Below are 16831 nucleotides of genomic sequence, written 5' to 3' on the forward strand. Positions count from 1 at the left end.
GTAGATAAAAGAAGTCACACCATACATAAACTGCATTGGCATAAACAGAACTACAACATATAACAAAAGTATACAATAAATTTATTTTATTGGTTTATTTTTATGGAAAAATACAAATACAAAACTATTTACAATCACAGGATATTTAAAGTGCATAGATTCAAACTGTGTAGGAAAATATATATATATTTTGGTGTGTGTCCTACATTGCTGGTGTTGCAGCAAGAAGTGGGAACATAATTCCAGCTTCCCAGCAGAGTCTGACCTCGCTGCTTCTGGTAAACAGTGACATCATTGAGCAAGCGCAGCAAGTGCTGATGTCATCCTGCAAACAGCATGAAGTATGACATGGCAATGTGTGCAGGTATCAGATTGCTAGTGTTTGTTTACATCGTAAGGACAAATTGATTGGCGCACCATGATGTCGCAAGCAACATTTCTGGCTTTCTGTTTAATAGCAGGAAATAATTTTTAAATTTGTTTGTACATTAAAATGTGCCAAAAAATACTTTGGTCTATAAATATACAGGGTTTTAAATAAATATAATAAATAGTATACCGTAATGCTATAATAGTGGCAGATTAGCAGCTCTTCAACTGGTCAAGATTAGCTATCAGCTTTTGCATGAACTGTTTCAGTCTGTCTAAAGCCATGTACCCAAAAGTAATGTGGTGGGTGGCGTTCTTCTCTATGAAAGTGTCCAGTGACTTCCCATTGGCTGGCTCCTTTAGTGTGCAACGCATAAATGTCATCCTGTCTTTAAAGTATTCCAAAAGGGTGGACATATCATTGTGTAACTGGCTCACATGCCCCTTGGGCAGTGTTTGAAGAATCTTCTGGAAGGTAGTTAGGGTGTCCACGATGGACCCAAGCCCTTGGATAGGTTTATCAGCAGGAACCTCGGGGTAAAGCTCTGAATCCCCAATGAGGATCTTTGGAGACAGTTTTAGCTGTGAGAGAAGACACAAATGAGCATGACCAGATCTCAATGAGGTTCACCTGTGTTAACAGAACAGAAGCCATGCAATTAGTTCACAGAGTTCTAACCTATTACCTTCTCATTGTGTTCCTTAATTCTGTGGATGATGGTGTCTGCCTGTAGTTTGACCAAGTTTTTGAGGTTATCCTGATGAATAGGGATCGAACGGCCATCAATCATACCAAGAATGCTCAAAAAGCAGGTGTAGAGAAGAACTGGAGAATACATGGTTCTTGTATATGGTGGTCTTTATCTTGGCAATACTGCAATACCTGCTGAAATAAAATAAGCATTATTCTGAATGTCTACTAAAAATCTTTTAAATGTAACTGTTTATCAAGGCTGAATTTATTTGATTAGAAATACAGTTCATTTATTCCTGTTATGGCAAAGCTAAATCTTCAGAAATCATTCCATATGCTGATTTGGTGCTCAAGAAACTAACTGGCTCCTACTGAAAGAAAGTGCAACTATATCTGCATTCCTGAGTGCAATTTATTGGCGAAAAGCTTTATTCTTCCATTTTCACATTCTCCCAAACTGCATTAAGAAATCACTTGTAGTAAATTCAATTAACAAAGGGTATTTTCTATTGAAAAACTGTAAATCATTGAAGCTCTGTCTAATCATTGCACAATCTTGCAATCCAGGCTTGATATTTCAGTCAATCGTACATGACATTTAATCTCCGATATCAGATCCTCTAAAGTCATACTGCTAATTCAAATTAAGAACAGTTTGTCCAACAAAATACATTTAAAAGAGGGTTCCTTGCACATGGAAATACATCTAAGAGAACTCTAATGTGATGTTGCCTATAGTCTTAACAATGAGCGTGTCAGTGAACCCCAGGCCTCTCCAGTCTGCAACATCAAGCAATTAAGACTTCTGCTATGTTCAGTCTCACTTCTAAATGAACAAAATGACAGCCTCTGTGCCTACATTTGGATTTCAATATCTGGTAAATTCCCCAAAGAACATGTTGCCCTTGTATAAACAATGATTGCTTCATTCCAAAAGCACTCTAATTTTTTTTTATTCCGTGTTTGAATGTAAAACTTAGTTTCTCTATAATATAAATAATAAAAATACCCTTTTAAAAGGCTATAAAAATTAGATGACAAAGTCACACATTATTAGCGAGAATGCCAGTGCTCAGAGCTGCAGATAGTGTGAGAGTAGTGATGAGTAGAGAGAGAGAGCGAGCGAAGGGGACTTACCTTTGAGATGTGAGGATTGTATGATACCCAGGCTCCATGAGTGGTCAGGCTTATATAGCTGATAGCTGTTGACTCATGTGTGAATCACCTCAGCCATTCCTTCCCTGATTCTCCCAGTGCAGAACAGCATGAGGGGGGACACAACACAAACCTCGAGCGGAACACAAACCCATCTCACACACACACGTACTACAAATATTTGTCATTGTAATACATCCCACCACAGTTACCATGTGATCGGTGTGTTACAATTCACTATGGATTTATAACTTTTAAAACAAGAAGCTTGTCTTACGGCAGCATTGTCCCCAAGGGATGAACTTTGTTGAGGAACTCGCCAAAATAAGTAAAAAAAATTCACACCCACTTATTGACCAGATCTTGATCAATTACTGTGGGTGTCAGGATGAACTTGAGCATCGAGTAATATTTGTAATATTAATAGTTTAATCAATGCAAAAAAAAAAAAAAAATATCTTCTTACTAGCATGAATTTCCTGCTGGCCAGCTAGTGGTATTTTGCTAGATGGACCAAAAAACACTCTAAAGCATTCTAAAGCTAGTTTACCAAGAAAATTGTACTGGTTAAGTTAGTTACGAATCTTGTAGGGGGATACCTGGTTTAAATGCATTTCCCCCTTATTTTATGGGCATTTTTGCTTGGAATCAAATGTTTGTTATGATTCAAATTGGTTTAAAGTTTTAAACTCTTAAATGAAGATGTTTTTTCAATTGAGAAAACACTCCCAAAAAGCAATCTGTTGGACATTTGAGCGGTTAATTCATTTTGTTAGCTATGGCATGGCAGAGATTTTTGTCCACAGCATTGCTCAAAAACATTCTACAGACCCTCCAGCTATTTCCGTAGACCCCCCCCCCCCCCCTTTTTTTTTTTTAAAATGCTTTTTTTCTTTTAAAGGACTGTACCTACCTTGTTGTTCACAGTGCTGCTGTTGTCTAGCACAGTGTTTTTCAACCATGTTTCTTAGCAGCTCAACATTTTGGATTCTGTTGTTTGATATTCTGATATTTTACACAGATAATTCATGCTTAAAGGTATAGTTCACACAAAAATGAAAATTCTGTCATCATTTACTCACCTTCAAGTAGTTCCAAACCTTTATGAATTTCTTTCTTCTGTTGAACACAAAGGAAGACATTTGGAAGAATGTCAGTAACCAAACAGATCTCGCCCCCCATTTACTAACATAGTATGAAATTTAAATACTATGGTAGTCAATGGGGGACAAGATCTGTTTGGTTACTTGTTTGGTTACAAGTAGTTCCAAACCTTTATGAATTTCTGTCTTCAGTTGAACAAAAAAAAGGAAGATATTTAGAAGAACGTCAGTAACCAAACAGATCTCACCCCCCCATTTACTAACATAGTAGGAAATATAAATACTATAGTAGTCAATGGGGGACCAAATCTGTTTGGTTACTTATTTGGTTACAAGTAGTTCCAAACCTATATGAATTTCTTTCTTCTGTTGAACAAAAAAAGGAAGATATTTGGAAGAACGTCAGTAACCAAACAGATCTCGCCCCTCATTTACTACCATAGTAGGAAATATAAATACTATGGTAGTCAATGGGGTAAATGATGACAGAATTTTCATTTTTGGGTGAACTATCCCTTTAATGTAGACTCAGGCCTGCCAAAAAAGGGAAACTTCCGAAAGATGCAGTGTTAGTTCCTACAGGAACAGTGTTCAGAAGCATTGATCAGGAGTATTGAGCAGTCAGGTGTTGGTGTTGTGAGTCACAGGACGGCCCAACTGTGGGTGGTCAGGTTGCTGTAAGGGACAGATCTTGCGGTCTCTCCAGCAAGAGAGTTCACAGAGCAATGAAAATTTTAATTGGATAATATGCATCAAAAGTAATAGAAGTATTTATGATGTTTTGCTTCAAACTTAATCTCTCATCAGATTTTTGAAATCTGATCTATCAAATGAACAATATAAGAACAGAAATTGTTATTGACAGTCAGGGTCAACAACTATGCTGTCATTTTTGTTCGATGTCGAACAGCTGGAAAGGAGAATATGTGGCAAAAAAATCTAAATACTGCTGTTTGAAATAAACAAAATCATTCTATCATTACGTTTTCTTCAGAAATGTGTTACCTGGATGGATTCCCATAACTGACGCTGTGAGTAACTTTCTCTTTCCACAGAAAAAAAAAAAAAAATGGGAGGAAGATGCAAATATTAAGTATATGAGTGGAAAATTGCTGGAATGTGAATGTACCGCTGGGAAATGTCCTCAGTATGTATTATTCAACGCTACATCCATCAGCACACGGTAAATCACTGGAGGATCAGCCAAAATGTACAGCATGTGTTAGCACTTCAGACTCTCTTTTAGCATTAGCATTACATTCCAGAAGTTGCACCACATCTGTTCTGTGTTGCATTAATTATATTAAACCTGTCACCTGGTTTCCGCCATTCGCAATATTCTTCACGCACAGCCAAAATTACGGGAATTCAGCGAACAAGACCACAGAGGAAATGTGTCTTTTCCTGTAGTGTGTGCTATTTTTGTAGTTTTGGCGGTATGCGTATGTTTCTATTCCTGGAGCTGGAGTTTTCTCTAGGTCTCCAGAGACTGATAGTGAGAGGAACAGAAACTGTTCAGGAATGCAACCATTTTTCCTTGTGTCATTCAAACTTTACACATAAAACATTATTGTATATGTTTACATGCTGATTCAGCAGACAATGTGAAGCAGGAAGAAGAGTTCCTTACATGTAGTTCTATACCTTACCATGGTACGGTCAAGGTAAATACTATGGTAACAAATGATTAACATATTTATAAACTATAGTATTTTTTATTGTATTCTAAGATGCTATGGTAGTATATTAGTATATATAGGGGTGTACTCACTTTTGTGGCCAGCGGTTTAGACATTAATGGCTGTGTGTTATTTTGAGGGGACAGCAAATTTACACTGTTATATGAGCTCTACACTCACTACTTTACATTGTAGCAAAGTGTCATTTCTTCAGTGTTGTCACATGAAAAGATATAATAAAATATTTACAAAAATGTGAGGGGTGTACTCACTTCTGTGAGATACAGTATATAAGCTACTAAGATTATACTGTAATACTGTATTTGTGAAACTTTAGACTCAACCTGAAAACAATGCAATGCTCTGTGAAATAATGTGAAAAACAAACACATTTGGATTTGTATTACTTTTATACAACAGGCACTAATATTTTGATATTCACGATGAAGACATTAAGAATTTTATAACAGAACAGAAGAAAAAATATAATGGAACACACCCTGCAATAATGACACATCCAAAATATGAACGATACCACGATTCTGTGTTGGTATCATGATACTTTAACCAGTATAGTATCGCTGGACATGATAAAGGTATCGTGACAACCCTATTCCAAGATGCTTGAAAGAATAAAATTGTTTTTTTTTTTTTTGTTAGCCTATATGTAAATATAAAAATACAGAAATTGAAAGCACTCAATTCTGTTAGGATTCGCAGAGAACATCTCTGTACCAATATTTAAATTAGGCTATATTGAAGCATGCCAGTTGCAGAAGCGCGGTACAGCTGTGCAAACGAAAACAATTTGCAGCCTCCTACACGCACACAAAAAACTTTCTTCTGAATCAACACACTGAATTGATTAGAACTGTTCCAATCAGTTCAGTGTGTATAATATTTGATTAACGATTGTTCTGTTCCAATCAGTTCAGTGTGTATAATATTTGATTAACGATTGTCCTGTTCTAATCAATTCAATGTGTCCAAGCACCAGCTAAAAATTCCAAAGACAATTTGGCTTTGAGTTCAGGTCTAGTGTTGATTCTGGAGAAGATATTTTTTGGATTGGTCAAGCATTTCTCAGAACTGCTCACGAGATATCCATAAAGTCGAGTTACAAGAAAGAGAGAGAGTGCAGAAAGTGTGACAAAGGAAAAACAAAGTTGAGCCATGAGACCTATTACATATGCCAGGGAATGGGCAATGATTTCTGTGCTCTGCATCATTGCCGAGCTCTACTCTGTCTTTTTACGTCACACGGCAGGAAATTATGTGTTTTAGTCACCTTTTCACTCTCCCATGAACATAAGTCATAGTATTGCAAAGTAATTGCTTTGTAGAACAAACAATAATCCACAGAGTGACCCATGATGAAGAATCATTGGCTGATCCTTGCTTTTACAGTAAGCAGTAGTCATTTCAAAGACGTTTCTATCCAGAGTGACTGTTCTAAATCATGAATAATCTTTGTGCAGCGATTCTGAAAAAATAAAAGTGAAACATAAACCATGAGTTAATCCAAAGCATAAAACACAGAATAAACATGAACTAGAAACTTAACTAGAAACCATAATCCTGGAACATGGAACAGCATACAAACTTCTATACATGACAAAGTAACATGGCAAACATGAGGGCTTAAATACACAAAAGGACTTTTCATACTTGAAATAGTTAACCCTGGGTCATTCTAAACCCTGGGTAAACGGAATCCTGGGTTATCATGCTTCACGTTTCACACTGCTCATAATTTACCCGGGGTTAACAATTAATCCTGGTTATTCTTAAGATGACATTTCACATTGTACATTCCTAAACCCTGGGTTAACGTTCTTATTTGCATATTTGCAGTGTCAGTGTCATGGAATACGTTTCACACTGTACAAGTTTGGCACTGCAAAAGCGGTGCTAACCCTGCTCCGAAGCAGGGTTTCATAACCCCGGGTAAAAAATGGTGCTAACCCCGCTTCTAAATTACAAGTGTGAACCATTTCTTTACCCGGGGTTAAAAGCGGTGTTTAGAATGTGTGATTTAGAAACCCTCAGATTTCATCAAAAATATCTTAATTTGTGTTCCGAAGATGAACGAAGGTCTTATGGGTTTGGGACGACATGAGGGTGAGTACTTAATGACAGAAATGTCATTTTTGGGTGAACCAACAGGTTAACAAGTATTTAGTCTTGTTTTTTAGTTAATTGAAAAAGGTACACTATGTAACTTTTAAACAAAACTGCATGCATTTTGTGGACGAACATTGTTTTGGTTGTGCTTCGGCTCTGCGTGACTGTGTGGATCAATATGGTTAAGGTTAAAACATTCACTACTAGGCTTAAGAGATATAACCAGTTTAGATGGAAAGGACTGACTGAAGCTGACTAACTGAAGATGTTACTGTATCTATATACATTAATAGACACGATACTTCCTTGAAAAGAAATTCCAGCACAGCGCTACAACAACCATAATGAAATGACCCTTCACAATAGATAATGCTTTATAATGAACTTTAAATAGCTTCATATGGCAATTTATCTGATCAATAAAATACCATATTCACCTGTTGAGTAATAAAAATATATAAACACTTACAGATGTTAAAGATTAAGAGAATTAACACATTTGTACTTTGTCTTACTGCACTGTAAAGTTGCTTCTCAAGTAAATTTATGTGGGATTTTTAGATATTCTACTAAAAAAAAAAAAAAAAGACTCAAATGTATGAATTTAGGAGATCATCCAAAGAAACTTTGGTTAGGTTAGGAGCAATATGACACAGAGCCAACATTATTCATAATGTACAATGCCTGATTTATTAAAAAGCTAGACTAGGAAACTACATATATGGTCAATGACATGACGGTCATTTTTTTTGTCCAAAGGCCTTAATAATAATAAAAAACAAAGATATGACATCCAAAGTATGTAAGGTAGCACAACTAGATCTCTTTTACTGAATACAAAAGATTTAAAATATATTTTTGCTACATATAAATGTATTTTAAAGATTTTGAAGTGTCAAAAGGTCATTAGGTTTAACTGTCCAAAGGCCAATACAGCCATTTCAATTGTGATTAAAATATCGTAAAATGTAATAAATGTACATATTTTTTTTATTCTGGCATGATTTTATAACATCATATATCAACATAGTGCAAAAGGGTATTCAAATTATGTGTAGAAGTCATTGATTTGTTATGAGAAAGAATGTCCGGAAAAATTAATTTCATTGACGTCATTCGGAGTAACCAATATAAAGGGACCTTTTTGGATCAAGTCATGCGGTCAGTATCATGTGACAGGATGTGACATCATTCAGACACCTGCAAAGGACCACATGGTTGTGAAGCAAAGTAAATAACTCTGTTTTAACTATTTGAAAAATTCATGTTTTCACATCAGGTCATTCGGTACAACCGCTATAAAACATGGAAAATGTTGTAATATTTTAAAAACTTGTACTAAATATAAAATGTTTAATTGTCCTTTTGTTTGCTAGCTAGCTAGATATCAGCCTGTTAGCATTGTTCAAAAATATCGTCATTTGGCATAACCAAAACTGTCATTCGGTAAAACCGAAATTTTTGTTAAACCGAATGACTTTTTTGGTGACAAATTTTGTCCATATTGTAAAAAATGACAAAAGCAGTGTTAAATGATTATAAAAACCACATAATCTCATTGTTAACACTTAATAAAACTTCAAAATTAATTATATCTCCATTATGTTTTTTTAGACTTTTAAAAACCTTATTCGTCAATGACCTATATAACTACTGTTATACAGTGCTTTTTGTGTAGTTAGCTTTGTGTAGTTATGGCATTTATTGTCAGAGGTCATCTGGGTCATGCTACCTAACCAAACCCTGACCCCTTGGGAATACATCAGCTTTTAGGTTGCTTGTCTAGGCCACTGAATGACAGTGGACAATAAATGAAGTCTTAGTCAGTCTTATAAAGACGTGCAAGACAGGGTTCCAGTAACCACAAACATTATTCCAGTTGAGCCATGTGAGCATTTCATAATCACTAACATCACTTAGAATGTTTATACTATTTCTTTAACAATGTCATAAACATTTTTACCAAATTTGGCATCATGCTAATTTTTTTTAGTGATTAAATAATTAGACTAAAATCACATTGGTTATGAAATTAAACTGGTCAGAACTGTCTAGTTTTTATATGTATTTTTTTTTTCTCTTACGGTCAACATTTCAGATCAACAGTTCAGTTTCAGGTCAACAGTTTAGATAAATAATTTTCTGTAAACCGGTTTAAGCTTATAACTACATGTTTAGCTGCTTCTGGTTTTGTCTAATCCAAATGGTTTTTCAATTATTAGGTAAACAAGGTCAAAATGATACCATACTAACGTTGTATTTTACTACTAATGTTAAACACATGTTGAGTAAGTGCCAGTTCTCGTCATTTAGTTAGCTTAAATCGGTTTACAGGAAATTCTTTATAACTGTTGTGAAATGTTGACCATAAGAGAAAAAAACAACATAAAAACTAGACAGTTCTGACTAGTTTAATTTCATACCTCCTTTACCCCTTTTATCAATGAGTTTGAAGCATAAGCTTTCTACTAAATGAAACAGATTTTTTTTTTAATTCACTTACACAGACATATACACAGAAGTACTATAGTACTGTGTTTCAAAAAGCTGCATGACACATGTAGTCTATTATTCAAAATAAGATAAGGTTTTGATTACTACAGATCAAGGACAACAGCACCACCGTGTGGCTGATTTTGTCATGACATACAGAGGCTTGCTCAGAGGCAAGTTAGTTTTGATGTTTGAGATGTACATTCACATAAGTATACATACAAGTGTCTCATATGACAAACAAACAAACTTAAATCTTAAATTAACTGTTTTAAATGAGCAGTATTCAACTGTTAGTAACAAACAGGCTATTTTTGAAGTTAGGAAATCATCTTAAGAAGTTAACTTTGTCCTTTATCCTCCTATAGATGCCATAACATTATGGTTTATTACATTATGTTTATATTATGTATTTAAATGTCCAGAGTAGAGACAAAAACAAGTGTCAGAAAGAGCAAACCCTTAGTCCTGTGAAAAAGTAGGCTCAAAATCGGCTGTCAGGACCCCCCACAGATACTTTTTGGGGTAAGGGCTTCCTGACTAGTGACTTATGGAACAGCAAGCCCAGACCGCAAAAAGACCCGTGAAGGACAGGTGAGAGAGACAGAGAGGAAGAGAGGGAAAGAAGCAGCAGCAGATGTGTGCTGTAAATCTTCAGTTAATCTGAAACACATTAAGCACAAACCTAGTTAGTACAATGTTTTCTCTCTCTATACATCTTTAAAAAATACTTTACAATCAGACTCCTAGAATAAAAACCAGCCATGAGCACCTAGTCAAAACGCATGAATCTCAAATGTTTACACAATGTCATTCTTGTAAAACAGATCACTGCTAGATTCATAAGTTTGTTATAAATAAATATTTACATTGACATGTATTACCTTTTGACTTCATATTTTGACAAACGTGGAATTAGTATACAGCCTGTGTCAAACTATGGTTGTTAGATAGTGTAGTGTAGTCAAATAAACTAGTGCTGTGTGTTAGTAAATATGTGGTGAATGCAGCATCCGAGTCAAAGCACATATGAATTTAATGACAAGTTAAAGAGTTGAAATTATGTGTGTACATTTACTTATTGTGTTTCAAAACACTTAAACACTTGTGCTGATATTGAGGTGGGATATGGGTAAGGTTAGGAATAGGCATGTGACGGTATCAAATTTTCATGTTGCGATTAATTGCTGAAGCTTTTATCATGGTATACGGTATTATCACGAATCGATATTGAAATAAGTTGCAAAAAAAAAGTGTTGCCATAGTATAACAGGTTTTTTGTAATAACAAAAAGAACTCTGAATGTTTAAATACAATAATACAATACACAAAAAAATATATAAAGTAAAATTTTCAAACAGATTAAAGTGCAAAAGAATTAGGCTATAAAGAACAACAGGTAACACTTTACAATAAGGTCTCATTTAATGCATTAACTAAGATTGAGCAATAGCTACATTTGTTACATAAAGTAGGCTATTATTTTGTGTTAATGTTAGTTAAGAAATATAACTGATCATTGTTAGTTTTATCTCAGGTCCATGAAATAAGTTCTTTGATTTTAGTAATGTTATTAAACAGTAACTAAGAAATTAACATTAACTAAGAATACTTAATGCTTTATAAGTATTTTTCATTGTCATTTTGGTAATAATGAATTAACATGTTAACTAATGAAGCTGTATGTCTCAAAGTTTTACTGAACAATAACAAATAATCAGAACATTTCTAATCATTAGGGCATGTTGTAGTCCAGATTAAAATATAAAAATGTTTAAGTTTGAAAATAAATAGCCTATTAAGTCTTTAAGTATTAAGTATTTGGTGCTGTGATGAACAACACTGAGATTACAAAAAAATGAATGGCTGTTTGAAGCATAGACATTATAATAAACATTATTATAATGTTTATGGTTTGAAGCATTTTAAAAACTTCACTAGCGCAGTTGCTTTGTTTGCGGGGTTTCCGGGGTAACCGCTGCATTCTGCTGTTCCATCAGCGCCCTCTGCTGTCAGAGAGTGAACGTGCACTTTCATTCAGCGCGTCTCCTTCACTCGTTCCGTCATGTGCTTCTCATGCACGTTTGGCTTGTTTACATCTGTTTACAAAATTAACAATTGGTAATAAATTATTATTTACGGTATTTTGAAGTGCCCACGATAACAATATCGTGCATATTCATTATCGTGATATATCGCATATATATCGATATTACCGAATATCGGCACATGTCTAGTTAGGAACAGGTTTGGTGGTATAGTGAGTAGGTTTAAGGGTGTGTTAAGAGGTAGTGAAAGGGCCAACAGTGTAATTATAGATGCAATTACAGAAATTAATTACAGCTGTAATTACATGCAGGTATTTTTTAAAATATAAGTACAATGTAAAAACATTTATGTACACAATAAGTTAAGATACTTAATATTAAGTGGGACAATGTGTGCAATAATTCCACCAAACTAAGCAGGTCTATGTCAATGGAAGAATATGCAGTGTTGGTGTGTAATAGAGAGAAAATCATAATTGGATGGATACTTATGAAAAGTGGTTTGTACTTTGCTAATCAAGAACATGGTTTAACACCACATGTTAATACAAGTGAAGGCGATTGGTTTAATCAACAGAAACTCAAAATATTATGTTATCTGAACCACATTAATTATTTAAGATGATTTGACTAAAGAAAAAATGTTGTGATAACAAATCATGAAAATATTTTTTTTATATATATTTATGAAGGAGGTGCAAAAATGTAATCTGTATTGTAAGTAAATTAAAAACAACAGGCTGTTGTGATTCTAAACCTGTTTCTGACAAGATTAAAACACAAATAGTAGTTATTCACCATTTAAACAGAACACACCGTGTGAATGATGGGCTTTTCCAAATGATTCACAAAATATTTACTGTTATGAATCAGAAAAAAGTTGTACCTGATCACTGACTGTAATAAAGGAATAACAGCACGACCTGTTTAGGCCGATCACACCAAAGCAAATTGTTCACCCTTCCATTACATGCAATTTTCAATTGACATTTTCTACAGTTATCCTTTAGGTTACTAGCATATGTAAATCATGTATGTCTAATTTATGTTAAAGCTTATGTCTGTCTTTGTTGTTTCTTTCTGTAATCACTGTATTAACCAATAAATGGACCAAACCATAGCTGACCCCCAAAATTAGCAGCTTTTTATTATAGATCTTGCTGTCTCTATTCCTTTCACCATTTATTTACAGTGTTACTCCAAAATAATGAGAAATTGCAATGCTACATTAGAATATAGTATGATGGAATGCAATTTTTATATAAATTTACAGTGCAGACATTCATTTCTTTTCAGCTGTTTTATAGCCAACACAGATATTTTACAAACACACTATCTCCGTTTTCCAGCATTAAAATTTCTATTCGGAAAGCTTCCAAATTCAAAACTGAGTCTTCAAATAGTAATGACCCTTAGGAATAACTAACAGAAGCTCAGAGGTACTAATTTAAGACATCTATGACTTACACTAGTAAACACTGAGACAGATCTGGCTTTACTAGCCATACTGTATGAACAGGCGTGATCAAATATAGAGACATAGAGAGAGAGGAAAAAGAGAAGGTTCACTTATTTCATATGATGGTCACAATAAATAGTGATGTAGATTCAGTAGTGTATGTGAAAGATTGGCACTTGTTGACTTGTAGAGCATCCAAAGATATCTTCTCCATTTGAAGCATAGAGATTTTTTTTTTTTTTTTAAATGCCTAATAATAAATATGAATAAAACAGGTTGTTAGCTGATTTTACAGGAGTGGTGTACACTAACAGAGGCGTGTGATTCTAGTTCTGCTGAGAAATACTACTAGATCAGGCCTGAATAGTTACGTAGTAGAGGCTACGATTTGATGTTTCGAAAATCATTTTGTCCATTTGCATCAATGACTAGATGTTCTTTGATAGCGCAGTAAAGTGTGTTTGTGCATATTCTCTCCTTTTTTCTTCTTTTTTACAGTCACGTTATGGTATTACTTTAATATGAATACATGGATGCATTAGCTATATAATATACATGTTACGTTATAATAGGCACACAAACATATTTCATCATTATTTGTTTTAATCCATAATTTAACTCCTCACAATAATTTATTTAATATTGATTCAATTTTATGAGCTTTACAGGATTAGATCACTTTAAAATGAAAATTACCCCAAGGTTTACTCACCCTCAAGCCATCCTAGGTGTATGTGACTTTCTTCTTTCTGATGAACACCTTCCATATTCAACTTACGAAAAAAGCGTAACTGATGTTGAAGTTGAATACGGTCTGGCGGAGGCTAATTATTTTACTTTATAACATGTTAAATATGGATATTTTTCTTACACAAACGCATCGCTTCTCTTCAGAAGGCCTTTATTAACCCCCGAAGCCGTGTGGAGTACGTTTATGAAGGATGGATGCACTTTCTTGAGCTTCATACTCATTGATCCCGTTCACTGCCATCATAAAGCTTGGATGCGTCAGGATATTTATTAATATAACTCCGATTGTGTTCATCTGAAAGAAGAAAGTCATATACACCTAGGATGGCTTGAGGGTGAGTAAATGTTGGGATAATTTTCATTTTAAAGTGAACTAATCCTTTAAGACTTTCAACTAAATTTTGTTCTAGTAATTCAATTCAAATCAACAATCAATGGTCAAAAACATTTAATAGACTTGCTTTTAAACCTATGGCTGCAGTTAAGCAGGTTTTCAATTTAATTGGTTACACTGTAAATGGAAAAATATCAGACTTTCTCATCATTCTCTTTTCTGACTACAAAAAAAGTGATGATCATTAAGACATTGATTTTGACATTGAACAGCATTGCAAAAATATCAAAAGACTTCTTTTAATTTAAGAGTGTACTGAGGTGTATGAATAAAAAATAGGAGTCTTTGCATGTATTACATTATTCCTCCAAGATATACATAAGCTAATTATATAAGTATACATCTCAAGTCTGTTTATGTTTTGTAGCTATTATTGGGAAGCAGTGCTTGACTGTTTGACTTTGCCTTTAGTCTAGTAGGCTATAGTATGCATATGAACAGGCAAGTCAAACCAATATCTTTTCATTAGCCTATTATTTAAATGAACAATGTCATGTTATATGATAAGAATTACTCACCCTGTCTCAGCGCGTGTGACTGATGGAGTGTCTGTATGTGCGCGTGTGCCCGGAGTGTCAGGGAACTGTCCGTGGTGCTGAACCCGTCGGTAACGCCCTACATATGAAAACGAACGAGGAAAAAATAATGCAAAACCCCTGTTTTCCAGCACCCGCATTTGAATGACAGCAACAAATAGTATTACACGCCTCCAACACGTATGTAAAGCGATCTGTTCACAATAGTGCACAATTTTCCAAACAAAATGTCTCGTGCGTGCACAAGCATCTGTTGGCTGCTCCATCAGGGTCAGATGATTATTATACTTCATCATAGTACGAGTAAAATATTACTAAGCTGTAGATGACTTAAATGTACATTTATTTTTTATCATACATGCATGCTTAATGCAATGTATAAAAGAAACTTGCACAGACATCATATTCTTATATATCACTATACATGTTTGTATACCTGCCTGTGTTCTCATCATTCGCATCACGTGCACTCATAGTCCAGTTTGAGCAACTAACTCGTATTCTGTCATGCATTACATTGAGTATTCTTACATTATGAATATGAATATGTTAATACACTACTATGAAAGAACAAAAATCAGAGAATCAACCCTAATTATGATTTATGAAAAATTAAAATACCTTTTTTTCCCGATCGTAGACGCTTTCTGGTTGTTCTAAAAAACACACACATGATGTTCACCAGGCTTTCCATCAGAACAGAGTAAATCTCACTCAGTGAGTCCCATCAGTCACTGCATGAGCAGTATGTGAGCTTTCAGGTGGAGAAAAAGAAAAAGCTGCCTGATCTTCCTCCTATAGACACCATTACTCCACATTACAGTCCAGTAGAAGGAAAAAAACACACACACTCGCACTCCTTGTGCGCGTGCATTACTACAGCCGTAGTGACGATGATGTGCAATATGCGTTTAAGCTTTATGATGTCGACGTGTATAATGTATGAAAAATCCCTCTATGTTTCAGAAGATACTGCAAAATCTAACGGAAGCGCTCAATTCCTCCAGTCAGCTATTGACCTGCATTGACGTCATTGCGTCATTAGGTTTCCCCTGGAAACACTGGCGTTCTAAAAATAGTAACACATTAATTCAGCGCGCGCGACTATTTGTATCAATCCATAATGCCTTATCTGATGTGTTTTCATTTTTTGAACCCATCGGCCTGAGTAATACAGAGCTCATGCGATGATTAAGAGATCCCCCCTTCATAATTCAAGTCTCCCATTCACGCTTTTGTCATTAAAAACAATTTGTCTACGTGCAGGATCTGCATTATACAAATACATCCTCGGTTGAGAGCATGGGAATCTATAACTGCAAAAATGACTTCAAATATATATAGTAGTGGGGTCCAGAAGGGGACTGAGTGAGGGTTTGCTATACTATGCTAAACTATACAATAACATAATTTGTAATGGGAAAAAATGCCAGTGCCAAAATTCTAAATTTCGCATTTCCATGAGTGTTTTAAATCTGTGTGACATCTTCATTTATTTCAATTATTAATTATCAATAAATATAAATATTTACATTATAAGTTCATGCTCTAATATTCCTTAAAATAAATTATAAAGATACAATAATAACAATATAATTCACATAGAATCATGAGATTTTTTAAATGGTGCCAGTTATTGACTAAAACAGTTTGAACTTTGTGTGCACTAACATGTTTTTCAATCTTACACATTTGCATAAAGATAATTATACATTATATATAAGATCTTAAAGGGTTAGTTTACCCAAAACTGAAAATTCTGTCATTAATTACTCACCCTCATGTTGCTCCACACCCGCAAGACCTTCGTTTATCTTCGGAATACAAATTAAGATATTTTTGATAAAATCAGAGCGGTATATGACTCGTCCATAGACAGCAATATAATCAACACTTTCAAGGTCCGGAAAGGTACTAAAGACATTGTTAAAATAGTCTATGTGACTGCAGTGGTTCAACCTTAAAGGGTTACTTCACCCAAAAATGAAAATAATGTCATTAATTACTCACCCTCATGTTGTTTCACA

At 34.5% G+C, this 16831-nt stretch overlaps 1 protein-coding gene and 1 long non-coding RNA gene across 3 annotated transcripts; both read right to left on the reverse strand.

The window, feature by feature from the left end:
* Positions 1–71: 71 nt before the first annotated feature.
* lepa (leptin a) lies at positions 72–2353 on the reverse strand. Of its 2 annotated transcripts, none has more exons than XM_051870848.1 (3): positions 2201–2353; positions 1056–1255; positions 72–951 (listed from the first exon to the last, which is right to left on the reverse strand). In XM_051870848.1, the coding sequence occupies exons 2-3, from the start codon at positions 1206–1208 to the stop codon at positions 583–585; spliced, it is 522 nt and encodes a 173-aa protein (XP_051726808.1). In that variant the 5' UTR covers positions 1209–1255; positions 2201–2353; the 3' UTR covers positions 72–582. The 2 variants fall into 2 exon arrangements, with proteins under 2 accessions (XP_051726808.1, XP_051726809.1); XM_051870849.1 differs by having other exon boundaries at positions 1056–1252; positions 2201–2327.
* Positions 2354–9597: 7244 nt separating this feature from the next.
* Positions 9598–15803, reverse strand: LOC127500281 (uncharacterized). The gene is made up of 3 exons (XR_007926296.1): positions 15426–15803; positions 14787–14883; positions 9598–10280 (listed from the first exon to the last, which is right to left on the reverse strand). It is a non-coding gene; the product is annotated as an uncharacterized LOC127500281 (long non-coding RNA).
* Between the last annotated feature and the right edge of the window lie 1028 nt (positions 15804–16831).

This window comes from Ctenopharyngodon idella, chromosome 18, assembly GCF_019924925.1.
Source record: "Ctenopharyngodon idella isolate HZGC_01 chromosome 18, HZGC01, whole genome shotgun sequence".
Classification (NCBI taxonomy): domain Eukaryota; kingdom Metazoa; phylum Chordata; class Actinopteri; order Cypriniformes; family Xenocyprididae; genus Ctenopharyngodon; species Ctenopharyngodon idella.